At 45.4% G+C, this 27,439-nt stretch overlaps 1 protein-coding gene across 1 annotated transcript; it reads right to left on the minus strand.

The window, feature by feature from the left end:
• Positions 1 to 1,724: 1,724 nt before the first annotated feature.
• Positions 1,725 to 27,217, minus strand: CLIC2 (chloride intracellular channel 2). Its single transcript, XM_060249693.1, has 6 exons — positions 27,064 to 27,217; positions 15,623 to 15,732; positions 14,227 to 14,352; positions 6,899 to 7,005; positions 4,281 to 4,462; positions 1,725 to 2,223 (listed from the first exon to the last, which is right to left on the minus strand). Exons 1-6 carry the CDS (start codon positions 27,118 to 27,120, stop codon positions 2,062 to 2,064), a joined length of 744 nt encoding a protein of 247 aa, XP_060105676.1. The 5' UTR covers positions 27,121 to 27,217; the 3' UTR covers positions 1,725 to 2,061.
• Between the last annotated feature and the right edge of the window lie 222 nt (positions 27,218 to 27,439).

The following is a 27,439-nucleotide window of genomic DNA, read 5'->3' on the forward strand; positions in this document are numbered from 1 at the left end:
TCCTTAACTTCACAGGGCTCCTGTTGCCTTCGCTGCAACAGGCTATCATGTTGCATTTCCCCCTCCCAGCCAATGCATTGGACATACATCTTAATGAAAAGCACGACTCATTCCATCATACAGTTATATCTTGCCTCTTTATGGGACTGGTGAACTCCCTGTGAGAAAACACTAGCAAAGGAGGGAGGGAAGTTGCAGAGTCAAAGTAGATCCTGGTAGCTTAGGGCAGAGGCAGTGAGGACGCTGGCAGCTAATGGGCAGAAAATGGTAGACCATGGCTCTCACTGCCGATTTCTGATCACGAACTGACATTTGACGGGTGAGTGTTTCCCTGTTGTTTCATCCCTGTGCTGGGGAAAGCAATTTCCCTGGTTGATTTTCTCTCTGCCATGTGCCAATCTAAGGACTCTCAGCCCCTCACCTCTCTTACATTGCTATACTCAGGTGTTCATAAGAACATAAGAGATGCCATGTTGGATCAGGCCAGTGGCCCATCCAGTGGCCCATCCAGTCCAGCACTGTGTGTCACACAATAGAAAAAAAAACAGGCACCATCAGGAGGTCCATCAGTGGGGCCAGGACACTAGAAGCCCTCCCGCTGTGCCCCCCCCCCCCAAGCACCTTCCCTTTCTAGAAAAGAAGATGCTCCTGTGCCATCTGGCTGATGGAACAAGTTCCAATAAAACTCCTGTTCAACTCTTGCCAAAAACCCAACCCTTGGTGTAACATCCATGCGGGTCGAGCCCTGGAGTGGAGAAGGGCCACTTCTTGCCCATCTCCATGTCTGGCAGGCACCCCAAAAGGGCGTTCCCAGAGCCTGCACAGCAAGCTTAGCTGCAGTGACAATTAACACCCAGTGCTCAAAAATGTGTGATTTTAGCAAGCAACCAGCTAACACTGGCTGCTTGGAAGAAAATGCCCCTAATGTTCGAAGGGCTACCCTGGTAGAATGGGGAGGTGTCTGTTCCTTCCACCATCTTCAGCAGTCCCTACAAGATTTATGGATTCTCCTGGGGCTCTCGCCAAACACCCTCCATTCTGGCTGTCACCCTACCTGTTTCCTAAATTTAGAAAGCCGTTCTCTGCCTTAGGTTAGCCAGTGGAGTCCTGAAGTCCAAACCAGCTGAGATGTGGGGAGACCAAAGACTGTTTTGTAATTTGCAAATGGCATCGGTGGGGCCCTGATTCAAACTGGGGCCACTACATGTGCATTTTTTGTGGGGAGGGGGAAGATAACCATTCCCCTTCATCTTCAAACAGCTCCTGTTGCTAATAGCCCCTTTGGGAGAAAACACTTTGATGACCTCTGTGTTCTACGCATGCTTTCTCCAAATGACAGAAGTGCAAATGGGGAGTTCCCCTGGCTGTGTTTAACATGTTGATCTGGACAGCTCCCTAGTTTATTTCGCGTATGCCCCACATGGTCTAAAGCGCTCAGAGCGGCTGATGTGTGGTGCACAGATGACTTTTGACAGTCCATAGTTGCATAACGTCAACACCCTCGAGATCATTCTGCAGACCAGAAACAATCAATCTACACTTGATGGGGGGGGGGAGGGGAAACAAACAGATAAAGCTCCGCCCTATCCTGAAGGCCAGAAGGCAAGGCTTCCAGTACATGTACAGCCAGCACAGGGGAAAAGAATTTCTCAGCCTATGAGAAAAATGGAAGCTGTAAGTCCCAAGGTTCAGTAGCAGAGAGGTCTGGCTTGGAGAAGAACTCTGCAATAGAGCACACAGAGCCTTACGCATCTCCATTTCATAATAATGAGCGATCAGCTGCTTCCGTTCTCACAAAGTGGTATGTATAACACATGCACACTAAGATACGAGATGCATAGATAACAGCCAACCTGTGGGAAGAAGACAGGTGGGGCAGCAGAAACCACAGGCAAAGTTGTTTTCTAAACAGGCCGAAGGACTCCTTGAGGTCTAGTATGCTGGAGCGACCAGGCCAGGGGGCTCTCTTGAAGTCAACACGACGAAAGCGGCTTCCCGATGAGCACCCCCAGCTTGGATGGAGAGCTGGAAAGTCCAGACGTCACCCTGGCTGCCTCATCCTTAGCTCATCTTCTTGGCCACGCTGGTGTAGGTGCGCTCAATCTCTCCATCTGCTGGGCACGTGTGGCTGAACTCATCGCGAGCATAAGCGTTCTGGAGGTAGCGCCACACTGCTGTCATCTCCCGCGGGATCTCAAAGTTGCGGTATGTTTTTGCAGCGATCTAGGAGGGATGGAGAAAAGATTTTATTTATTTGCTTGTTTAATTTCATTTAAGAACATAAGACTATAAGAGAAGCCATGTTGGATCAGGCCAATGGCCCATTCAGTCCAACACTCTGTATACACAGTGGCCAAAAAACCCAGGTGCCATCAGGAGGTCCACCGGTGGAGGCAGGACACTAGAAGTCCTCACACTATTGCCCCTCCCAAGCACCAAGAATACAGAGCATCACTTGCCCTAGGCAGAGCGTTCCAAAAATATGCTGTGGCTAATAGCCACTGATGGACCTCTGCTCCATATGTTTATCCAATCCCCTCTTGAAGGTGGCAATACTTGCAGCTGCCACCACCCGCTGTGGCAGTGAATTCCGTGTTAATCACCCTTTGGATGAAGAAGTACTTCCTTATAACCTGACCGCTCAGCAATTTCATGGAGTGCCCATGAGTTCTTGTGTTGTGAGAAAGGGAGAAAAGTACTTCTTTTTTTACCTTCCCTATCCCGTGCATAATCTTATAAACTTCTATCATGTCACCCCTCAGTCAATGTTTCTCCAAGCTAAAGAGCTATCTTGCCCTTTCTGCTGGGCAGATTACACAACATAAGAGTTCATACAACCATCTCTAAAAATTAAAAATACATCAATTAAAACCAATAATTGATTCAAAGAAGCAAGGGATGGAGATGAATTCCCTCAGAACAGAAGCTTCATTACTGTGTATGCCAGGGGTCCCCGACCTTTGAGAACTTGCAGACACCTTTGAAATTCTGAAGCATGGTGAGCACAGTCATAAAATGGCTGCCACTAGAGGTGGAGCCAGCCACAAAATGGCCACTACAGCTTACCACATTCTTGCGTTTTGGTAGTAGCAGCTGTCAAAGCAATGTTTAAAATAATCTACACAGCCAAGCAAATTTCCATGGGCCAATCAGAAGCCTCATTGGTGTTGGCAGGCACCATGGCCCTCATGGACACCACTGTGGGGATTTCTGGTCTACGCTTAAGTAGGAGGTGTGCTTGACTAATGATTAAGGTAGGGGGCACGGAGAGCCAATGTGGTGAGACAATCTGACTAGGATCTGGGAGACTCAGGCTCAGACCCCCACACTGCCGTAGAAGTTCAATAGGTGACATCAGGTCTGTCACTCTCAGGCTAACCTACCTGAGGGAAGAAGAACATGCCACACCTGATTCATAGGAACTCTATCCACAGAGTGTTTCAGGAAAGAGACAAGCAGAGGTGCCTTCCTTTGCATTGCAGCCCCAGTCTTCCTTGGTAGCCTCTCATCCAAGTACTAATTATGGCTGACCCTGCTTAGCTTCCAGTCAAGAGCCTGGGCTAAGTTCAGGATATTGGGGGGGGGGGGGGGGGGAATCAGTAGCTCCTAGAAAGATGAAGTCTGCTCTTCCCTGACTTGGCTATTGCTGAACAAATCCTGGTGGCATAGGGTTCCCAGGTCTGATTCACGAAATATCTGAGGACTTTGGGGGTGGAGCCAGGAGCAAGGACTGTGACAAGCAGTACTGAACTCCAAAGGGAGTTCTGGCCATCACATTTAAAGGGACTGCACTCCTTTTAAATGCCTTCCCTTCATTGGAAATAATGAAGGAGAGGGGCACCTTCATTTGGTGCTCATAAAATTGGACCCCCTCGTCCAATCTTTTTTGAAACTTGGAGGATGTTTTGAGGAGAGGCATCGGATGCTATGCTGAAGATTTGGTGCCTCTGCCTCAAAAAATACTTCCCAGAGCCCCAGACACCCACAGATCAATTCTCCATTATACCCTAAGGGAATCGGTCTCCATAGGGAAGAATGGAGTGCCCAGCAGATATTTCTCTCCCCCCCCCCCGGCCGCTTTCTGATGACTCTGAAGCAGGGGAGGGCCTCCAAACTGGGGGATCCCCTGCCCTCAACTGGAGATTGGTAATCCTAGTGGCACCACAAGCAGAAGACAGTCTAACGAAGATAGCAAGCATGTGGGAGTATATGTGGAGCTAGGGTTCAAAGCATGGACAGGTTCATGTAGCCTTTGCGATGTTGTAATCACAGGTGCTCACCTTGATGATGTTGAGTTTGGGCAGGAGGTTGCAATCAGCTAATGTCATCCAGTCCCCGTCCAGGAATTTCCTCCTGGAGACCACCACTTCCTCGGTGCTGTCTTGGTCGATTTCCTCGGGGAGTGGGGTGTTCAGATAATCATCCAGGCGCTTGAACTCTCTCAGCAAAGCTTTCTCCAGATCTGAATTCCAAAAACCCGAGGACAGAATTGTTTAGCCATACTCTCTCAGCGATGCTGCTTTTCATTAGTTGCATCAGTGGGCTGGCTTTCATCCATTTTACAGAAGGTTGGCCCAGTAATGGGTGATAGAATCATTTCAAGATTTGTGCTATTTTATTAACTATTCGAGAAACCATCTTTGGGCATTTTCCACATGACACTAAAAGCCTCTTCCAAGCTCACATGCTGTTTGAGCATATGCATGAACACCTAATGCAGCATTAAAAATAGGGAGTGCATTTAAACTGAATGAATGTTCTACCCCATGGAGAGAGTCAGTTTGAATTACAAGCTCAGGGAATGCACCAAATGCTTTAAGTGACATGAATGGAAAGAGGCTTAAACAGGTTGTCTGTTTACATTTACAAGGAATGGGAGAGTTGTTGCTCTCTCTTTGGTTGTACCTGCGACACTAGCTAGCAGGTATGACTCAGCACACTTGTTCCTTATGCTTTCCTTCTCTTTTCTATTTAATTTAGCACTTCCTTTTTTTTTCTGATGGCGCTCGCTAACCAATAGTAATTTAGAGGGGTGGAATTCTAGCAGGAGCTCCTTTGCGTATTAGGCCACACCGCCCAGATGGAGCCAATCTTCCAAGACCTTACAAAAATAGCCTTGTAAGCTCTAGGAGGATTGGCTACATCAGGGGTGTGTGGCCTAATATGCAAAGGAGCTCCTGCTAGAATTCCACCCCTGGTAATTTACCAATTCTTGTTTCCTTAGACAACAGCTGCTTTTCACTTTGCATCCAGTAAAGGCACTGCTCATTTTGCATATTTTTAATCGTTGTTACTTTGTAATTGTGCTGCTACAAAAATTGACAATCAAAATGAACAGTGGCACTCCCGGAGGAAGAGTAACTACTGATAATTTATTCCTGTGTGAATGCTGCAAGGCTGCAAGCGGTGCTAATAGCATACTAAGGATGAAAGAAGAGCCCGACAAGGCCAATTAGTCCAGCATCTGTACCCTACAGTGGCCAATCAGATGTCCCAGAAGGGGCATGATTGAAGGCTGTAGCCTCCCCCTGTCTTTGCCTTCCAGCATAGTATTCAGAGGTATTCTGCCTTTGAACACAGATATTCCATTTAAATGTCAAACAATCTTGCTGGGAGCCCCCAGCAATCCAGCAACCTTCTTTCCCCCTTCAGAGCTGAGCTACAGGTCAGCTGTGATCTAAGCAATGCCAGTTCAAGGGTTGGAGGGGATGTGTGAGAAAGGAGGAGCTTAGTGCTGTCATTTAGAAGATACAGTTTAGCTCCACCCTCTCTCTGGATTGGCTGTGGGTGCAGCTTCCACATGGAGATTAAGTCTGCAGCCACACCCAGGGCTTTTTTTTTGTAGAAAAAGCCCATCAGGAACTCATTTACATGAGCCACACCCCCTGATGGCACCATTGTTTTGCACAGGGCCTTTTTTTGTAGAAAAAGCCCATCAGGAACTCATTTGCATATTAGGACACACCCCCTGACACCAAGCCAGCCGGAACTGCGTTCCTGTGCATTCCTGCTAAAAAAAAAGCCCTGGCCACACCACTGTTTCCCAGTTAAGTAGAAGCAAAGGAAATTTGCTTATCAGTTGTAATCAGGTCTCATTTTGGGCAGGAGCTCACAGGAGCAGAGCTCCAAAACCTCTAAATTTTACCATGCTCTTTCTTTCTTACCTCTCCCCAGATACTTGCTTCTGGACTCCGTTGTTCAAACCCCCTGTGAGAATTTTGCTGAACTCTAAGATATTACAGACTTTCTAATATTTGTCCCCACAAAAAATGGGAAAATAACCAAAACATATAAAGCAGACAGATGGAAATCTTCATCATGCCACTGTGGCCATGTAGGAGAAAGTAATTTAAAAAGCATGGGGGGAGTGAGGTTTGATTATGACAATTATAATTCAAGTAGCATTTTAAGGTGGATGCTGAGCTGATATAATTTAGTCCACCTTCTGGTGTTTTCAGGGGTTTGTATCATATGCAAATGAGTTGTGCTAATGAGCTCCAGCTCCTCTTTTTCTACAAAATGACCCCTGGTTGTAATAGTGGGAGATCTTCCTTTGTTCTGGCCTGGGAGCTCCACACATCATGTTTGGAAAGAACACATTGTGTGAAAGTTCTCCCCCGCTCCCAAAGCAGGGGAATGCTACATTCCAACCAGTGCAAAATCTCCATTTGGAAGCAACCTTTATGTGACCAGTGCCACTGCATCCAGTATTCACCCCCAAGGCTTCTGCTGGACCCTATGGTGAGTGCTCCAACTTTGGAAATTATTACTATTATTATAATAACCACCAGCCCTGTCTATGTCCTGTCACATTCTGGTTCCTAGCAGACATTCCAAAAGGAACAGAATTGGAACACAGTCTTGAAAGAGAACTGCATGAGAAGATTTTCCCCCTTACTCTTGTTTGCTTCCTTATGAGGGTTCTTGATGTAAGCGGAGAACTTGGCGAAGATGTCTGCGCCGACATGCAGAGAATCCTTGTATTTGGGGGCGAGTTGAGGGTACCTTAATAAAAGTTCAGAGAGTTAATTCAGATAGGAAGAGAACGGCTACTTTGGATGGTGAATTCTATGCATTGTGCCCTGCTGAAGTCCCTCCCCTACCCAAATCTGTCCCTCCTCAGGTTCCATCCCAAAATCTCTAGGTATTTCCTCATCCAGAGCTGACACTGGTGGGTGAAAATAGGATTGCCAGCCTCCAGGTGAAGCCTGGAGTTTTCCCACTTTTACAACTATCTCCAGCTGGCAGTAGGGTTGCCAAGTCCAATTCAAGAACTATCTGGGGACTTTGGGGGTGGAGTCAGGAGACTTTGGGGGTGGAGCCAGGAGACTTTGGCGGTGGAGCCAGGAGTCATGGGGGTGGAGCCAGAAGTCATTGGGGTGGAGCCAGGAGCAAGGGTTTGACAAGCATAATTGAACTTCAAAGGGGGTTCTGGCCATCACATTTAAAGGGACGGTGCTCCTTTTCAATGCCTTCCCTTCATTGGAAATAATGAAGGATAGGGGCACCTTCTTTGGGGGCTCATAGAATTGGACCCCCTGGCCCAATCTTTTTGAAACATGGAGGATATTTTGAAGAGGGTCACCGGATGCTATGCTGAAAATTTGGTGCCTCTGTCTCAAAAAACAGCTCCCCCCAGAGTCCCAGATCACATCAATTCACCATTATACCCTATGGCCCATAGGCTATGGGTATCGGTCTCCATAGGAAATAATGGAGTGACCAGAAGACACTTCCCTCTCCCCTTCCTCCCCCCTGCTTTTTGATGACCTGATGGGAAATTCCCTGCCCCCACCTGGGGATTGGCAACCCTGGCTGGGAGAGATCAGCTCCCCTGGAGAAAACGGCTGCTTTGAAGGGTGGACTCTATGGCATAGAACCATGCTGAGGCCCCTCCCCCCCCAAGCCCCACCCTCTCCCAGATCCACCCCCAAAATCTCCAGGTATTCTCCAACACTTGGCAACACTAGGTGAAAACCTTACATTTTCTCCAGGGGATCCGATATCTATTGCCTGAAGACCAGTGTAATAGCAGAAAGCTAGGTTCCACTGGCAGGCTGGCAGTCCTCTTTTCATCCCTCTACCATTAAGGCTTATCAGCCAGAAATCTAACCTTATAAGAGCTGAAAAAACAGGAGGATAAGATATCTAAAGCATATAGTGTTGTGACCTAAAATCCAGGGAACTGGGCAGGTGGGAGTTTGAAAAGAACCCCTCTTCTAATCACCTCAAAGAGCAAAGCATTCTAGAGATAAGGTATGAAATAGTAGAGTTCCAAGGTTCCCTGAGACTTGGGAAGTGGAGGCTGGCAAATTTGCAGTGGTTCCCGGTAAAGAAGGAGGAAGGGGTTTGGTAGTTCACGGGTGGAGCTTCTGGCATCTAGTGGCTCAGGGCAAAATTCTGGTTGTAGCCTCAGAGAGGCAGAGCAGACAGCAAAGGCTCTCACTCCAAGAGAAAAATAAAAGTCCACTCCCCTCGCCTGACATTTAGCATCTTCCCATGGAGACAGGTGCCAAAGAAGGAAGTTAACAGCCTGAAGCTTTGATCAAAGCCTGGTGATCTTAAAAGGGCACATTTCTAAATAGATTTTAGCAGGGGACTGCTGCCTTCCCCTTGCAATGCTGATCCTCCTGAGCAGCCACTGAAGACGACTCTGTCTTGCATTGCGTCTGGTCACCCAATCCAGACCGGCCCTGTGCACTCTAGGGTGGCTTGCCAGGCAAGTGGAATACAACTTTTCATTAGAGGCCGGCAATGCTACTATCAACCAGCAGAGGGTGCTGCACTAATAGACTTGGATCTAGACTAGTATCATGTTTCTTTTCCTCAGTTTAGTCTTTAGCTGCCTTAAGGCTAAACTATATTGGGAATGTGTGATGTGGAAATGTGGTTTTCTGATGTAGAATCCTGCGAACCTTTCAAGACTAATTGGTTATGATGCCGTGAGCACGCTTGCTTTCTATAAACATAAGCCCTCGCGAAGAGAAGCCTGTTTCCTCAGATGAATGAAGCATTACACAGCTTTAGTCTGCAGAGCAACATATAAAATGCTAAAGTAGAGGAAAAAAAACTGGAACCAATTTTACCATCAACCATTAATTCAAGGGCAATATTGAAAAGTTGTTTAATATATGCAGGGCTTTTTCTGAGCAGGAGCATAAAGGAACACAGTTCTGGCTGGCTTAGCGTCAGGGGGTGTGGCTTAATATGCAAATGAATTTCTGCTAGGCTTGTTCTACAAAAAAGCCCCTGTACATATGACAAGTATATATAATTATACATCAATACAATTGTATTTATAGTTAATCCAATTTGAGCCTAGGGTTGCCAATCCCCAGGTGGGGGCAGGGGATCCCCCCATGTGGAGGCCCTCCCCCCGCTTCAGGGTCATCAGAAACCAGGGGGGGGAGAGGGAAACATCTTCTGGACACTCCATTATTCCCTATGGAGACCAATTCCCATAGAGTAAAATGGAGAATTGATCTGCGGCTATCTGGGGCTCTTGGATCTTTGTTGGTCTTAAAGGTGTCACTGGACTCAAAAATCTGTTCTACCACTTCAGACCAATACAACTGCCAACCTGAATTCAGGGGTGGAATTCTAGCGGCAGGTCCTTTGCATATTAGGCCACACACCCCAATGCGGCCAATCCTCCAAGAGCTTAGCAAAAAGAGCCTTGTAAGCTCTTGGAGGATTGGCTACATTAGGTGGGTGTGGCCTAATATGCAAAGACCTCCTGCTAGAATTCCACCCCTGCCTGGATCGATCCCTAAATGCTGTAGTTCATCTTATTTTAGTGTTGGGAACACAAGAAGAGCCCTGTTGGATCAGACCAGTGGTCCATCTGGTCCAGCATCCTTTCTCATGCAGCGATCGACCAGTTCCTCTGGATGGCCAAGAACAGGCCTGAGCATCTCTTCGTAGCGCTTCTCCCTTTAATGGAACTCTATGCAGCACTGGAGCGGAATCTGGCAAGCCCCCGTGGCTGTAATGTAGTGTGCTGGAGAAGCTCCCCAGAGCTGCGGTCCTTTAAAGTGCCTCCTGTTTACTGCAGCTGCCGATGGACAATTGGAGGCGGAGAAGGGACAGCGCCAGCTATGAGCGCATCTTGGCAGCTCTCCTGACCGTTGGGGCGGAGTGTTTCTCTTGGCTCGGCTACAGCCATCTTCCCTCTGCCCGTTTACAAAAAACAACAACAGCAATAAAGACGTTCTTGAGCATTGCAGACTCCCACAAATTAAGGTGGCCGCATCCCTGAACTCTCTCACAGTATCTTTACTGTTCCCTCCTCCCTTTCCAGGACTGTCTGTATTCTCTACGTCCCTCTCAATCTGTTCCCTGGGTTGATACGGAACTTCCTCGCATTGTTCCTGTCGGTCACAAGCCAACCGATTTCCTCCCCAAACATGTTGGGGAAACAGATGGGGGGGCCTGCAAACCATCTGTCTCTCACCAGCAGGCCAAACGGACTCGGTCATGATCGCCTGCTCCTTGCAAGAGGGCATTTGCTTATGTGCACGAATGCTTGTTCATGTTGAGGTTTGCATGCAGGGCTGGATTGGGATGTGAAAGCAGCCTAGAAGCAAACTCAGCTGAGCAGCCACTGAGGCCTTGGCCTGCTCCACAGGGACCACTCCAACGGTTGATAACGGGAGTTTGAACTAGCGTCGCCAAGTCCAAATCAAGAAATATCCGGGGACTTTGGGGGTGGAGCCAGGAGACTTTGGGGGTGGGGCCAGGATCAAGGTTGTGACAGGCATAACGGAACTCCAAAGGTAGTTCTGGCCATCACCTTTAAAGGGACAGCACACCTTTTAAATGCCTTCCTTCCATTGGAAATAATGAAGGATAGGGGAACTTTCGTTTGGGGCTCACAGAATTGTACCTCCTGGCCCCATCCTTTTGAAACTTGGAGGGTATTTTGGGAGAGGCACAGGATGCTATGCTGCAAATTGTGTGCCTCTATATCAAAAAAGAGCCCTCCAAGTGCCCCAGATACCCACAGATCAATTATCCATTATACCCTATGGGAATCGGTCTCCATAGGGAATAATGGAGTGCCCAGCAGACCTTTCCCTCCCTCCCCCCGCTTTCTGATGACCCTGAAGCAGGGGGAGGGCCTTCAGCCCAGGGGATCCCCTGCCCCCACCTGGAGATTGGCAACCCTAAGTTGAACCATCCCTGCCACCCCACCAGTGTTCCTGGACTCAGCTCACTGGGATCTTTCCCTGTCAGTTCAAAGGCCAGTCTACTCCTGCTGAAATGTATGCTGCTATAAAACTGCTGAGCAGCAAGGCTTTTTTTGAGCAGAAAAGTGCAGTTCCAACTGGTTTGGTGTCAGGGGGTGTGGCCTATTATACAAATGAGTCCCTACTGGGCATTCTCTACAAAAAAGCCCTGTGTAAAACAATGGTGATGTCAGGGGTGTGTGGCCTAATATGCAAATGAGTTCCTGCTGGGCTTTTTCCTACAAAAAAAGCCCTGCTGAGCAGCATGGTGGTCAATGTTCCCTCTAAGCTGTGGAGTCTTGTGAGCAATAATGCTACTTTGTGAGCTGCTGGCATTAAAGTTGTGAGCTACTGCATAAATTAGTTTGCTCTGGGGCCATTTTTCCTGAGCTGAGACAAAAATGTGTGAGCTGGAGGCTAAAAAAACTGTGAGCTAGCTCACATGAACTCAGCTTAGAGGGGACACTGGTGGTGGTCAGTTTGATTCTCTTACACAAACAGTCTTCTCTTAAGCTTTGGTCCTACGGTTGATGAGCAGCAATGAACATACTGGTTGTGACAAGAAATTCTTTCTCCCCCCCCCCCCCGCAAATTTGGAATATATCTTGAAGCATTCACTCCTGTGGGTTGAGGTGGTGGCAGCTGAAACTCACTTTGTCTGGTCAAGCAGAAGGCAAAAGGAACTCCAATAAGTTTTGGATTCAGCCAGGAGCTGAACTAAAAACTGAATGTCCTGGGCTGCTGGTCTGTAATTATTGATTTTTAAAAATGGTACAGATTACCGCAAAATGACCACAAGTCTCCAGCATTCTTTCTGTTAAAGGGGGAAAAATCCACATAAAGGTCCCTCTGAATCCTATCCAATGGTGAGCCCAGCCCAACAACACTGTTTGCTCCTTTTTTCTATGAGACAAAAATGTAAAACTTATTTTTTTAGCAGGGAGTTTAGAGTGATGTTTAGTTCTAGATGTACACAAGGGAAAGCACCCAGGATAGCCAGTGTTTTGTTCCAAGGCAGGTTTCCCTAGTTCAAAAATCCCAGAAATTCTCCAGCTCCTTTGAGCCATCCTAAATTCCAGCATTTCACAATGGCCAGATTCACACTTCCCAGCCCTAATCAGCAAGTGACAAAGCTCCTTTGCCTCTAACAGATGCACGACAGGCAGAAAGTCAACAGATGCAGCTTTTCCTAGCGATACATCTCTAGACAGTAGGAAAGACTCTGCCTGTAGTCTTACTACCTGAGGTTCAAGGCACAGGCACAGGAACCCTAGGAGAGACAAAAAGATGGCAGATCGCCTTGTATAATTTCAGATAAATCATTATGCATTTTATCATACTGAACAGGATTCTCCAGTTGAAGGGCCCAGGGAATATGGTCACGGTTGACTAGAATTGCTCTACTCCTGGTTGGTGGCCCAGTGGAAGAGGATCTGCTTTGTGTGCAGAAGCTCCCAGGTTCAATCCCCAACATCTTCAGTTAAAAGGATCAGATAGTACAGAGGTGTCAAACATGTGGCCCAGGGGCCAAATCAGCCCCCTGGAGGGCTCCTATCAGGTCCCGAAGCAACTAGCTGTCATCTGCTTCCTTCTCCCTCTCTCTTGCCCCCTTCTGCATCACAGCTTGCTTTGCCAGGCTCTCTCAATCGCACAGCAGAGCTTCTAAGCCAAGCCACTATTCCTTCTATTGGCTGAGGCTCCCCCCCCGGTCCCCTAGGGAAAGAAGGAAAACTTTGCCCAGTTCCCTGGATCACACAGGAGAGATACAAAGAAAGCACCTTTAAGACCAACGAGTGCTAATATTTTCGTCATATTTTAAGTTTTTAAAAAACCTTTAATTGTGTTTGTATGTGTTCTTTATAAAGTCTGTATCTCTGCCGCCTGGCATTACATTTTATGACATGCATGGCCCAGCCCAACAAGGTCTCATTTATGTCAGATCTGGCCCTCATAACAAATGAGTTCGACATGAGATAGTAGATGATGTGAAAGATCATGACCCAAGACACTAGAGAGCTGCTGCCAGTCAGAGCAGAACATACAGACCTTGATAGACAAAGGGTCTTTTCAGGATAAGGCAGTTTCATGTGTTCATGCAGCTTTCGTAGCTAAGAGGAGGGCTGCTTCTCTACACTACAGATATTAGGGGCCATGCTTCAGTGGCAGAATACAGCTTTTGAATGCCAGAAGTCCATGGTTCAATCCTGCGATTTCCAATTAAAGGATCCCAGGTATTAAGGAAAGGAAAGACCTTTCTTGCAAGATCCTGGAGAACAGGTGACAGTCAGAGTAGATGATTCTGGGCAAGGTAGACCAAAAGTTCTACATGGTATAAGGCAGGCACACATGAAATTTCATCTTTAAGGGAGAGGAGCTCAGCAGCAATAGCACTTAAGATTTGTAAACAGGAAGTCCTAAAGTCTGCCCTGTCATCTCCACCTAAAAAACCTCAGGTAGCAGGCACTGGGAAAGGCTCTTCCTAGGGATGCCAGCTTCCAGGTGGGACCTGGGGGTCTCCTGGAATTACAGCTCATCTCCAGAATACAGAGGTCAGTTCCCCTGGAGAAAATGGATGCTCCAGAGGGTGGACTTTATGGCATTGTATCCCATTGAGGTACCTATCTTCCCCAGGTGCAGTCCCCAAATCTTCAGGAGTTTCCCAGCCTGGATCTAGCAACCCTACTCCACATCACCTGCCAGTTGCCCTGGCAACCCTACTTCCTTATCTGAGACCCAGGAGAGCCTTTGCAAGTTAGACAATACCAAGTGAGATGGACCAATGATCTAACTTAGTAGAGAGCAGCTTCATGAGTGTTACAAATGCACCTGGCCATTGCAATAGTAACCAGCTTAGTAATTCTCACAATATTATGCAACTTTTGCTCACAGACAGTGTTTGTTCTTTGCATTCATTGTCAGGAAGGAGAGGGTATACATTTTTAGAGAATTTTGCTGGAAAGAGGGGAAAGAAACATTAGTTACTATAAAGTGAAGTTACTTGGGAGGGGCCAGGGTCTGTTCCAGGAAGTCCTCGATCTTCAGGAAGTCGGTTTTTAGCTCCTTGTTGAACACCAAGAATGGAGGTTTTATCCCAGGAGCCAGATTCTTCAGCTCTTCTGGTTTCCTAAACCATGATGCAAGTATGACAAGAAAGAAAAAATACATTGAAGAAAACTGTAAGGCCTTGTAACACCTGTCTGCACGTGTATTGGTGGTTTCTTACCCCCATCCTCTCTCATCTGTGGTCATCGTACACCTTTAAGTGAGGAATTGCTATAAAGTCATGTGCCTGTGCTGAGTTCTTTTTCCTCTTACCATTTCTGCACTGAGTTTAGAAAAAGAAGTTGACCACGAAACAGGGTAGGAAGATAGATCCAAGCATAGGAAGATGTTTATAAAATGATAAATGGTATGGAAAAAAGGGAAGAAGAGAGTTTTGTCCTATAATACTAGAACTTAGGCAAAAGAAAGTACTGCTCCACAAAATCATAATTCTCAGTTCACTTATGAACATTGGTTGCCGTGGTGACAGCAACTGGGCTAGAAGGCTTCGGAAGGGATTAGTCAAAATCATGGTGGATGGGTCTACAGAACAATCAGTTATTTAGCTATTATATAAAAAGACCAATAAATGAAACCTCCACGTTCAGAGACAGCAGACCTCTGAATACCAGTTGCTGAGGGGCAGAGGGGAGGCTTTGGGCTGCAGGTCCTGCTTGTAGGCCTGCAGGTGGCATCTGATTGAACCCAGTACAAAACAGGAGGCTGGACTAGATGGGCTGCTGATGTGATCCAGCAAAGATGTGTGATCCAGGAAGGGTTCTCCAGGACACATGGCAGGGGTCCAGTGGAAGATCTGAGGCTGGTAGTTATCTTTTTTTAAAAAAAAAAACCTAAGCTCTAATTCCCTTGGATGCAATGACTTCCTTCCACTAATCTGGATCGGATAGCATCCTTCTAGTAAGACTTCCCTCAACAGAGAAAGACCTCTTTCAAGGGAGAACATTTTTTCTCTGATGGAGAAAGTCTTTTTCTTCTTGTTGTTGTTGAAGGAAATATTTCTGTGTTGGAGGAAGGAAGACTTGGTGGGAAAAAGTTATGGGATCCAACCCAACTATTCAGATAATGCATGATGACAAACTTCAAGAGCTTTTAGGTTATAGTACCACTTCTATCCTACCAGTTGGGTTTATACCAACGTTGGTTCCTAACCATACCTTCTTTCTCCACTCTTCCAAAACAATGTTTAACATAAAGTAAAACAGATGCATTCTCATTCCACAAACAACTTTCACAGTCCACTAAACAGAGCTGCAGTCTTGGCTTGGACAGAGATGCCACCTTAACCCAGATTTTTAAGTACAAAGGTCTGCAATCCACCTCCTTCCTCTTACCTGGTAATGTCAACTGTTGTCACATTGAATCGGACACCTTTGAGCCACAGCACCATGAAAAGGCTCTGACAGAAGGGGCAGTTCCCAATGTTTTCTCCATCTAAGCCAGCCTGCAGGGAGAGTGAAATAGGATGATCAGCCTTTGAAAATCTGTGAAGACCTGAAACTATGACTGATGAAGGTTAAAGCAGAAAGTGCCAAAGAAAGATAACAGCTGAACATCAAGACAAAAGTAATAACTAATGGGGAATTACACAACTTTAAGGCTGATGCTGAAGGAATAAAGATTTTCTATTCTTTGATTTCATCATCAACCAAAAGACCACCCCGAAGAAATTAGGAGGAGGTTAAAACTGGGAAGGGCAGCCATGAAAGAACTAGAAAAGACCCTTAAGAGTAAGAATGTATTGCTGGTGACCAAGATCAAGTTAATTCATGTCCCATTACTATGCATGGGTGTGAAAGTTGGACAATGAAGAAAGTGGACAGCCAGAAAGTAGATTCCTTTGAAATATGGTGTTGGAGGAGGGTTTTGAGGATACTGTGAATCACCAAAAAGACAAGTAAGCGGGTTCTAGATTAAATCAAGTCTGAACTCTCCCTAAAAGCTACAACAACTAAACTGAGGCTATCACACTTCGGTTACATCTTGAGAAGACAAGAGTTACTGGAAAAGAAAATAATGCTAGGAAAAGCTGAAGGCAGCAGGAAAAGAAGACGACCCAAGATGAGATGGATTGATTCCATGAAGGAAACCACGGCCCTCAGTTTGCAAGACCAGTGACTAGTTAACAACAGGGCATTTTGGAGGACATTAATTTATAGGGTCACTAAGTCAGAAGTGGCTTGACAACATTTAACACACACACATGACAACTCAATACAAACATATAATTTGCAAATTGATGCAGAAACGCCTCTCAGAGAATCTCATTCTTTTTTAACATAAGCAAATTCACAAATGGCTGTGCAGAATTAAGTATTCAAAGAATCTCCAGCATTAATGTAAGAAAGCAAAGTTCTGCAGTCTTTACAGCTGTGAAGAATCATCCTGAAAAACCTCCTCATGCATTTTTAGTACACGCTTCTGAAAGCGATGAAAATATAATATAGGCAACAATGCCCTCCAGATACTTTTGCCTTACAAACACCCCCCACCCCTGAATTACTTCCTAAAAACCAACGATCAAAGTGAATCAGAAAACTGGTAGAACAAAGTAGGAGTCAAGTTTCACCTTTAAGACCAACAAAGTTTTATTCAGAATGTAGGCTTTCATGTGCTTTAAGCAGTGTGCTTACGTTCTGAATAAAACTTTGTTGCTCTTAAAGGTAAAACTTGATTCCTACTTTGTTCCACTGCTTCAGATGAACACGACTGCCCACTTGGATCTATCTGCAGAAAACTGGTGTGAGAGGTTTTATGCACAAGTTGGTGTGGGACAGCTCTCTGGGAAGAAACTTTGCCACCCCGCCCCCCAGCAATGGATACTACAAGGTCCCAACTTCTCTTCTTGACAATGATTAATAGAAAACTAATAAAACTAACATAAAAGGTTCAAAGCACTTAATATGTAATGTTATCTCAGTAATACAATAGCCCTATAAGACAGGCCACCCATAGGCCATCCAGCTAGCATAGGCAACATTTGAATGATGCTTGAACCAGCAGTGCCTTTAAAAGTCATTTGATCTCCAATAGTTTATATATATACAGTTTTCTCTTCAATTGGCTTAAAGCATCAGTCTTCCCTCTGTTTTATTCTTCAACAACCCTGCAAAGTAGGTTGCCCAGTGGGGGAGAGAGAGGGGGTGGGAAGAGAGAGAGGACACCTAGCAAGTTGCCATGGCCAGGGATTCAAACCTGGGTCACCCAGATTCTAGTCCAGGGGTGGCCAAACTTGCTTAATGTAAGCGCCATATAGAATAAACATCAGATGTTTGAGAGCCACAAGAAAGGACGGTAGGAAGGAAGGAAAATAGATGGGGGAGGGAGCAGGGGGAGGTAAAAGAAAGCAACTTTAACTTTAAATGCCTTCTCCAAGCCAGCTGACAGAGCAGTGAAGGCTTCAAGAGCCACATAATGTGTGAGAAAGAGTCACATGTGGCTCCTGAGCCACGGTTTGGCCACCCCTGTTCTAGTCAACATTCTAAGAACCACACTATGAATGGTATTGGTATGGACCATAAATTCATCGTTTCATTTGCAGCATTTTAAGATCAGTGTAGCCATTGAACACTGAAAAACACCTAGCAAAGGTGATAACATTTATCTCTGTGTTTGAAAAGTTTTGCAGCTATTAATTCTTTGCCTGTCAATCTACAATTAAAGACACAAGCGGAGGGCATGCTGTTTTATATTTCTGGCCCGTTGGCAGCCATAAATGCAGGTGAAGTGAGGGGGGAACTGAATATTAGGGTGGAAATATGTCACCACCATGTCCTTTGGTGATTCTTTTTACAGGCATGTTCCAGCCTCCTGTTTTGTACAGTAGCTGCGGTTTAAAGGGAAAGATTATCAAAGGGAGGGGAAGGTCACTAACCCTTCCCCCTCAGAGACTGTTTTCATGCCTAAATTTGCAACCTCCATGTTGATTTTACAAAAAACAAACAAAACAACCCTTAAGATTCTAGCAAATCAAAATTAAAATCTTGTGTCACTTTAAGGATGGTGGCATTATAGTATATAAGGACTTGTGGCTTGACCGGGATGGTCCAGGCTACTGCAGCCTCCTCAAATCTCACAAGCTAAGCGGGGTTGGCCCTGTTTGATGCTTGAATGGGAGACTACCCAAGGAAGTCCAGCTGGGTTTCTATGCAGAGGTAGGCAATGGCAAGCCGCCCTCTTTGTCTCTTGCCTTGAGAACCCAATGGGTTGCCATCAGTCAGCTACGACTTGCTACGGTTGCCAGCTTCCAGGTCGGGCCTGGAGATCTCCCACTTTTACAACTGATCTCCAGCTGGCAGAGGTCAGACTTGATCCGGTCAGGGAAATGGCTGCTTTGAAGGGTGGACTCTATGGCATTGTATCCTGCTGAGGCCCCTCCCCTCCCCAGACACCACTCTCTCCCCAAAGGCTCCAGGTATTTTCCAACCCAGACCTTGCAACCCTACTTTCTACCACCATTCGTTTTGTGATCTAGATCTTTCTTTGTTGCATGCCTCTGGTTGGAGGTTGTGTGTGTGGTATGAAGGACACACACACTAGAGTTGCCAGCTCTCAGATGAGAAATTCCTGGAGACTGGGAGGGAGGGAGGAAGGAAGGAAGGAAAATAGATGGAGGTAGAGGTAGAAAGTAAGCAACGTTAACTTTAAATGCCTTCTTTAAATGCCAACCCTGGAATCTGGGGAGAGTGGGCTTAAGAAGAGACCTCAGAAAGATATAATGCCATAGAGTCCAGCCTCCAAAGCTGCCATTTTCTCTAGGGGATGTGATCTCTGTTACCTGGAGATCAGCTGAAATACCAGGAGATCTCCAGCTGCCACCTGTAGTTGGCAACCCTACACACACAATCATAACCCGTGGGGCCAAAAGGTCTGGCATGGGGACATTTCTCTGCAAAGCTCAGCTCTATACAAACTTGCCATAGTGCCCTTAATCACAACAACTGTAACAGTCAGTGACACGGTCTTCCTAATTTTGCTATCATAATAGAAAGCCACTGAGTTCTAAATATATACATTATGGTTTATGTACAAGCCAATATCTACCAGCTATGGATGACTGGCTGCAGATTTCACAAGATAGGACTATACCATACCACACTGCTTCCATCTCTCTATCTATCTATCTATCTCTCTATCTATCTATCTATCTATCTATCTATCTATCTATCTATCTATCATCTATCTATCTATCTATCTATCTATCTATCTATCTATCTATCTATCTATCTATCTATCTATCTATCTATCATCTTCCATCTATCATCCATCCATCCATCCATCCATCCATCCATCCATCCATCCATCCATCCATCCATCCATCCATCTATCTATCTATCTATCTATCTATCTATCTATCTATCTATCTATCTATCTATCTATCTATCTATCTATCTATCTATCTATCTATCTATCTATCTATCCATCCATCCATCCATCCATCCAACTGTGTGGCACAATAAATGTGTTCCCTTATTAGGTGCCGCAAGACTCTTATCTGTTTGTTTGGGATGGATCTGGGTGGGCCGCCATGTTGGTCTGAAGCAATAGAACAAAGTTGGAGTCCAGTGGCACCTTTAAGACCAACCAAGTTTTATTCAGAGTGTAAGCTTTCGTGTATATCTGTCACATTTTTATCCCACCCTTCCTCCAAGGCAGGAGTGGCCAAATTTGCTTAATAGAAGGGCCACATAGAATAAGTGTCAGATGTTTGAGAGAAGGAAGGAAGGCAAATAGATGGGGGAGAGATGGAAAGAAAGCAACTTAAATGCACTCTCCAAGCCGCTGGCTGGCTTAGCTCGGAGAAGTGATTTAAAGAGACAAATGTCCTCTTCAAGCTGACTGATGGGCTTCAAGAGCCACACAATATGTATGAAAGAGCTACATGTAGCTCCCGAGTCACAGTTTGGCCACCCCTGCTCCAGGGAGTCCAAGCCAACACACACAGTTCAGTTTACCACCCTTCATTTTATCTTCCCAGCAATCGTGTCAGTTTGGTTAGGATGAAAACCTTGTCCAGTCTTCCCCAGACTTAAACTCTAATTGTTACGCCAACATGACAGGGGTGCTCAACAGCTTAACTGAACACGGGGAACACAAAGTTCCGCTCTGCTTGAAAGCAAGCCGAGATGAACTTCTCCCTATAGCAGCCCTCTGTGTTTTTAATAGTGGCCTGGCTAGCCAAAACGAATGAAGAAAAGTTTGCCAGTGGTAACTTCACGCTGAATGAGCCTGATGACTGAGAAGTCTTGACAAGCACAAGTGTTTCTTTCTAAATTCTCCAGCATTTGACAGGTGAGAATAGGCACAAACTTTTGTTCTCATGCTATGAATTGATGCTGGTGTGCTGTTAAACCTGGCTGAACGTTCTACGGTCTTCTGCTGTATTTATTTAGTTAAGACACTTCTAACGTGGCCCTTCTCCCTGAAACCTGGGATCCTATATGCATGATCAGGTATATATTTGTGCCACCAAGACATAACTGATGAGGACCCCAGCAAGAGGCTTTTAAGGCAAGTGAGAAGCATAGGTGGTCTGCCATTCTCTTTCTCTGCAGAGTCTTCCTTGGTGGTCTCTCTTCCAAGTACTGACCCTGCTTAGCTTCTAAGATCTCACAAGGTAGGGCTATACAATACCAGTCTGCATTCCAACACCTACTACCTATCTATCTATGAAGAAGACTGCAGTTTTATACCCCGTCCTTTTCTCTGAAACAGAGACTCAGAGCAATCTCCTATATCTTCTCCCCCCACAACAGACACCCTGTGAGGTGGGTGGCGCTGAGAGGGTTCTCACAGTAGCTGCCTTTTCAAGGACAACTCCTGCAATAGCTATGGCTGACCCAAGGCCATTTCAGCAGGTGCAAGTGGAGGAGTGGGGAATCAAACCTGGTTCTCCCAGATAAGAGTCTGTCATTTCACCACTACACCAAACTGGCTCTCCAAACATCTATCTTTGATGTTACTTGTTTTGATCGATTTCAAAGACAGCAAAGTTCTGTCCTTTTGATCCAAAATACACTATGAAAACATTATTCCCAATGAGCTTTTGGTAAGAGTTCAAAATGAACCTCCACCAGCACATGACATGACTATGCACTAGATCTTTATGTTTTCATGTGTGTGTTTATGCACATGTGTGTTAAGAGAAAGATGCTTCCACATCCATGCAAGTCAAAGATTTAACTTCTGGAAAGCTTGGGAAGAGACTTAAATGACCATGCAGAATAACCAGGCCAGCAATTCACACTTCAAAAATTTAACAAGGCAGCAATACTCCCTCTAAGCTGTGGCATCTTATAAGCAAAAATTCTACTTAATGAGTTGCTGGAATTAAAGTTGTGAGCTACTGCATAAATGAGTTCATTCTGTGGCCATTTCCCTTGAGCTAAAACAAAAATATGTGAGCTGGAGGCTAAAAAAGCTGTGAGCTAGCTCACATGAACTCAGCATAGAGGGAACACTGCAAGGCAAAAAAAAAAAAAACTAACTGCGATTTAGCAGTGACAGCAACCAGAAAATAGGCACACTTCGACCATATGTCTTTCTGGTGATGTGATGCTAGGGGGAGGGACAGCGGCTCAGTGGTAGAACATCCGCTTGGTAAGCAGAAGGTCCCAAGTTCAATCCCTGGCATCTCCAACTAAAACAGGTCCAGGCCAATAGATGTGAAAAACTTCAGCTTGAGACCCTGGAGAACTACTGCCAGTCTGAGTAGACAATACTGACTTTGATGGATCGAGGGTCTGATTCAGTATAAAGCAGCTTCATATGTTCATATATATGTTCATATGTTCATGCCTAGAAGCATGAAAACTTTCCATTCCACTCCCTCCTCATTCAAAATGTGAATAAACTCCTTGGGGAGGGACAGTGGCTCAGTGGTAGAGCATCTACTTGGTAAGCAGAAGGTCCCAGGTTCAATCCCCAGCATCTCCAACTAAAAAGGGTCCAGGCAAATAGGTGTGAAAAACCTCAGCTTGAGACCCTGGAGAGCTGCTGCCATTCTGAGTAGACAATACTGACTTTGATAGACCGAGGGTCTGACTCAGTATAAGGCAGCTTCATGTGTTCATGTGTGCTTCTTATGAGAGGAACAAGGTTCAACTTTGCCAAGTGAGAACATTAAGCACTGTAGAACAGGCACTCTGCTAATGCTCAGAGGCACATTCCTCCCAGAGAAGCCTAAGTACTGCATTTGGTTTCATAAGATTCCTGTTGGTAAAAACAGACCCTAGTTTGAATCACACCTCAAGATACACTAGTTAGAAACTCGTATTCTTTTGAAAACAAATAGCGTATTATGTTGGTTTCCTTAGGTGGGAGCTGGATGGGAAGTACAAGCAATATTGAAAGCCCTCGCAGTGCCTTGCCAACCTATTGCAGCAATCGTGTCTTTTCAGTGCGATGGTGACAGGACTTGGGGAAATGAGATAAAGCTCAGCCAGAAAGAACACACAGTGTTCTTGTTTGGGAACCCTGGAAGGAGAACCATGTTTTAACATTGTGGGCTCAGCAGGAAGGGAAGTGCCATAGTGAAGCCTCAAGAGGAAAGGTGTGGGGGGAAATGTGCTCATGTTTTCCATAAAACAACTGTATGCGTGTTTTCTTTTCTGTTTCTTTTCATGAGTGAAAGGGGCTTTACAGGTATTCATGTGTTCCCAGAGATTGGATCTGGCCTTTCCATGACCCTCCCTATAAACCTGAGGATTTGGGGCGGGAATGGCTCCTGTGTTTGCGTATTTTTTCCTGTATGGCCTTGACTGAAACTTCTAGTGGCAATGGGGGGCGGGGGAGGAAACGCTGACCTGGTAGTTTCCCTCCTCACATCATCTTAGTCACTACATTAAAAAAAATATTTCAGTGTTTGTCTTTCTTGCTATGGTAACTGTAGCTATTCCAGAGTAGGGGGGAGCGAGTTCCAAATAAAAGGAATCTGACTACTTTACCCATGTCCTGATAACATTCAGATCAGATGCCACAATGTGCTATAGGAAAGGCGGCCTGTTTGGTGTTGTGATTAAGAGCAGCAGACTCTAATCTGGGAGAACCATGTTTGATTCCCCACTCTTCCACATGCAGCTGCTGGATGACCTTGGTCCAGTCACAGCTCTCTCTCAGAGCTGTCCTCTCAGAGCTCCCTCCACCCCACCTACCTCACAGAGTGTCTGTTATGGGGACAGGAAGGGAAGGAGATTGTAAACTGCTCTGAGACGTCAAAGGAAGGGCCTAGGGTTAGGGTTGCCAATCCCCAGGTGGGGGTAAGGGATCCCCCCCCCCCATTTGGAGGCCCTCCTCACACTTTAGGGTCATCAGAAAGCGGGGAGGGGAGGGAAATGTCTTCTGGGCACTCTGTTATTCCCTATGGAGACCAATTCCAATAGGGTATACTGGAGAATTGATTCACGGGTATCTGGGGCTCTGGGGGGCGGGGCTGGTTTTGAGTTAGAGGCACCAAATTTTCAACATAGCATCCAATGCCTCTCTTCCAAATAGCTCCCAAGTTTCAAAAGGATTGGTAGGGGGTCCAATTCTACAAGCTCCAAAAGGTGTCCCTATCCTTCATTATTTCCAACGGAGGGAAGGCATTTAAAAGACGTGCAGTCCCTTTAAATGTGACGGCCAGAACTCCTTTTGGAGTTCAATTATGCTTGTCACAACCTTGCTTCTGGCTCACCCCCCAAAGTCTCCTAGCTGCACCCCCAAATTCTCCTGGCTCCACCCCCAAAGTCCCAGATATTTCTTTTTTTTTTATTAAAAGTTTTATTGAATTTCAATTCTAGGAAAAGGGAAGGTTTTACAGGGGATTTGGGAAAAACAGGGTTGGAGGATGAGGACAGAAACCTCTCTTAATTACATTTTCTTTCTCATTACATATACATCTGATTCAAACATCAGTCAGTCTATTATTAATTTACAATTGGAATTTTCTATTTTGTCTCTTATAACGTTTCTACTCTCTAGAATTCTTACTTTGGCTTACGCCTACACATTTCCTGAAATTGCTTCATCTTATTCAGTATATTATACAGTACTCACTCCTTATTTTATGCATTCTTTATGTACAAACATGTTTCTTAGTGCCACAATTTCCACACCTATTCTGCACCCAACCAGTCATACAATGGTTGCCAAATCTTCTTGTTGTCTTGTATATTTCTTGTAATTTTGCAGAGAGCAAGTCCATTTCAGCTGTTTCTAAGAGTTTCAGAACAAAGTCCTCTTGTTTAGGTATTTTTTGTGTTTTCCACTGTTTTGCATATATTATTCTTGCTGCAGTTGCAGCATGGACCAAGAATTTAATTATCGGTTTGGGAAGCGAATCTTGGCAAATATTTAACAAGTACATCTCAGGTTGATGCTGTAAATCAGTCTTTAAAATTTTTTGTAGACAACTATGAATTTGTTTCCAATAACATTTTCCTAAATCACAGTACCATCACATATGAAGTCCCCAGATATTTCTTGAATTGGACTTGGCAACCCAACTCTCCTTCTTCATGTTTGTTCAGAATACAGCAACAAGATAGGAAGGACTATAGCTTGCCTGGTCTTCAATGGGTACAGCTGAAGTAAATATCTAAAGAGTCTGGGATCTTTAACCAGCATGGCAGAGTGGTTTGACATTTATACTATGGCTGGGGTCATCCAGGTTCACTTCAGATCAGTATTCTGCCGCAGAGCTCACTGGATGACCTTGGACCACTCTCTTTCTCCTTCTCCCAAACCTACCTCACAGAGTTTTTGTGAGGAAAAAAGGGAGGAGAGAAAGCTGCAAGACCATCTTCTCCCATATGAACCTGCCTAGCTGTTAACAGCTTTGTTAAAGACCCAGCTGAGGGTATTCTCACTTATTGAGCCTGAGGTGATGGGAGCCCACCAAGGACTTCTTGCCAACTCTGAGGTCCCTTTATCTCTCCCTTTAATTTGCAGCCATTAACAGGGGATGTTATTTAACTCAATGCCCTGAAAAGCTTCAGCTGACCATTTCTGCCTACTAAACTTTTATGAAATGGACAGGACTTTTTTGCCTAGCTAGTTGGAAGCCTCAGTTGACACTTCTTATACAGAACCTCTCACCCATGCTCCTCTGTCTGATGATGCCCATCTGGATGAGTTTCAGTTACCAGGTAAAACCACAACTGTCCTCCTTGGCATTTTGCCAGTTATATTGTCCCCTGATTGGCTGGGTTTGCAGCTGTCCCAATCTTCTGGCATTTGTGTTATGTAACTTTTAAATATAGACTGCTAATTTTATTGCATTTGCAATATTGTAAGCTGCCTCAGGGGCTAGTGGGCAGGGTATAAATATTCCAGGTAAATAAATGAATGGCTGGGAAGACTAAACTGGGAAGATTTAGTCTCTGTTGGAGGACCACAAATATGAACAAGAGAGAACATTCAAAACACGATATCTCTCTCTCTTATACACACACACACATGTTAAACATCTAAACTATGTACAGACCCCATTTACAGTACTCTATAAATCTGTCACATGAGAGATGGGCCACTCCACTCTGCCTAATGGTACAACAGGCCTAACAAAATCTGAATTTAATAGAAGTGTCACCTTGAACGTTTCCAATATTAAACTATTTCACAGCCAAATCTCAGAGACCTTCAGATCAGTATCTTTTCATGTGTGCCTGATAGGGACAGGTGGTGGATGTGTTAAGAAGTTTTTAAAATAGTATTATCTGTGTCTCTGGCATTTGTTCCGTGAGCTGCCCTTGACAATCCAGGGGGGAAGGCAAGATATCTGCAACAGCCAACATGGTACAGTAGCTCAAGTATTAGCCTAGGATCTGGGAGACCTCAGTTTGAATCCCATTCTGCCAGAGCAGCTCTCTGTCAGCGCCACCCTAGACTGGAGGGGGAAGACCAATGTGTCTCTAATGGGGAGAAATGTAGGGTATAAATGTATAAATAAACAAATATATATTTTTAAAATAGACATTCTTTTAAAAAATACGGTAATGTTTTCTGGACATATCTGTATTCTGTAAAACATTCATGTTGACTGTGCTGGCACCTATCAAAGCAACAGGACTGATAAGTAAAACTTGGAACATCAGCAAAACAACCTCTGGACAGAATCATAGAGTTGGAAGGGATCTCCAGAGTAATCTAGTCCAACTCCCTGCACAACTCAGGAATTTCACAAATACCTCCCCCACAAACATAGAATCATAGAGTTGGAAGGGACCCCCAGGGTCATCTAGTCCAACCCCCTGCACAATGAAGGGAATCCACAAATACCTCCCCCTGGGATCCGCATTGCTGTCAGATGGCTTCCGTTTAAAAACCTCCAAGGAAGGAGAGCCCATCACCTCCCAAGGAAGGCTGTACATTCCCAATGACCTTTGCTCCATGCCCAGAAATGTCACCTTGAATCTTTTCTGTATTAAACTATTTCAAAGCCAACGCTCAATGACCTTCAGATCAGTATCTTTTTGTGAATGCCTGATAGGGACAGTGGTGATTCACCTCATCACCTACTCCCCCCCACTTAGTGCCAAGTACATTCCCTGGAATCCAGTATAAATGGGGACCTGCTGGGACTGGGTCTGCTTCTCTGCTAATCTCCTGTGGTCATTTGGCTGCCCGTAAATCCTGCCATCTGCAACAGGAGTGTTGGTCATGTCCAGCTAAAGCCAAATTGCCTGATTTTCTACTAATGGGCCACACCCAAGCACTTAATCAAAGCTCCAGCAGCCACAGCTCTTCCTGAGTCAGCAGCAGAAGACATAAAGCAGAGCATTTCCCCAGCCCTTACCTTCACAAACAACTCGATCTCCGGTTCCTTAAAGGAGCTACATAGTCGACTTGCCATCCTCTCTTCTGTTGCCAGTCAGTCACCCTTGAGGAACGGCTTCTCCTCTGTGGGTAGCTCTGAGAAGCAGGTGGGACTCCTGATAGCACGGAGACAGTGGACTAAGTGAAGATGCGTTGCCCCGTCAAGGTTGAATGTTGCTTCTCCACAAGTTGCCCCCCAAGGGCTTTCCTTTTCCTTCCTTCCTCCAGAATAGCACGCCAGAAGTGGTGGTAGTGGCAGTGAGGTGTGCGTAGTAACCTGCTACATCTGAGAGGGGAATTTCCACACAGGCCTTCCAGCTATGACTCAGCAACACGGTCTATCAGGAACACGCACC

The sequence above is a fragment of the Heteronotia binoei genome, chromosome 11 (genome assembly GCF_032191835.1).
Source record: "Heteronotia binoei isolate CCM8104 ecotype False Entrance Well chromosome 11, APGP_CSIRO_Hbin_v1, whole genome shotgun sequence".
Lineage (NCBI taxonomy): Eukaryota > Metazoa > Chordata > Lepidosauria > Squamata > Gekkonidae > Heteronotia > Heteronotia binoei.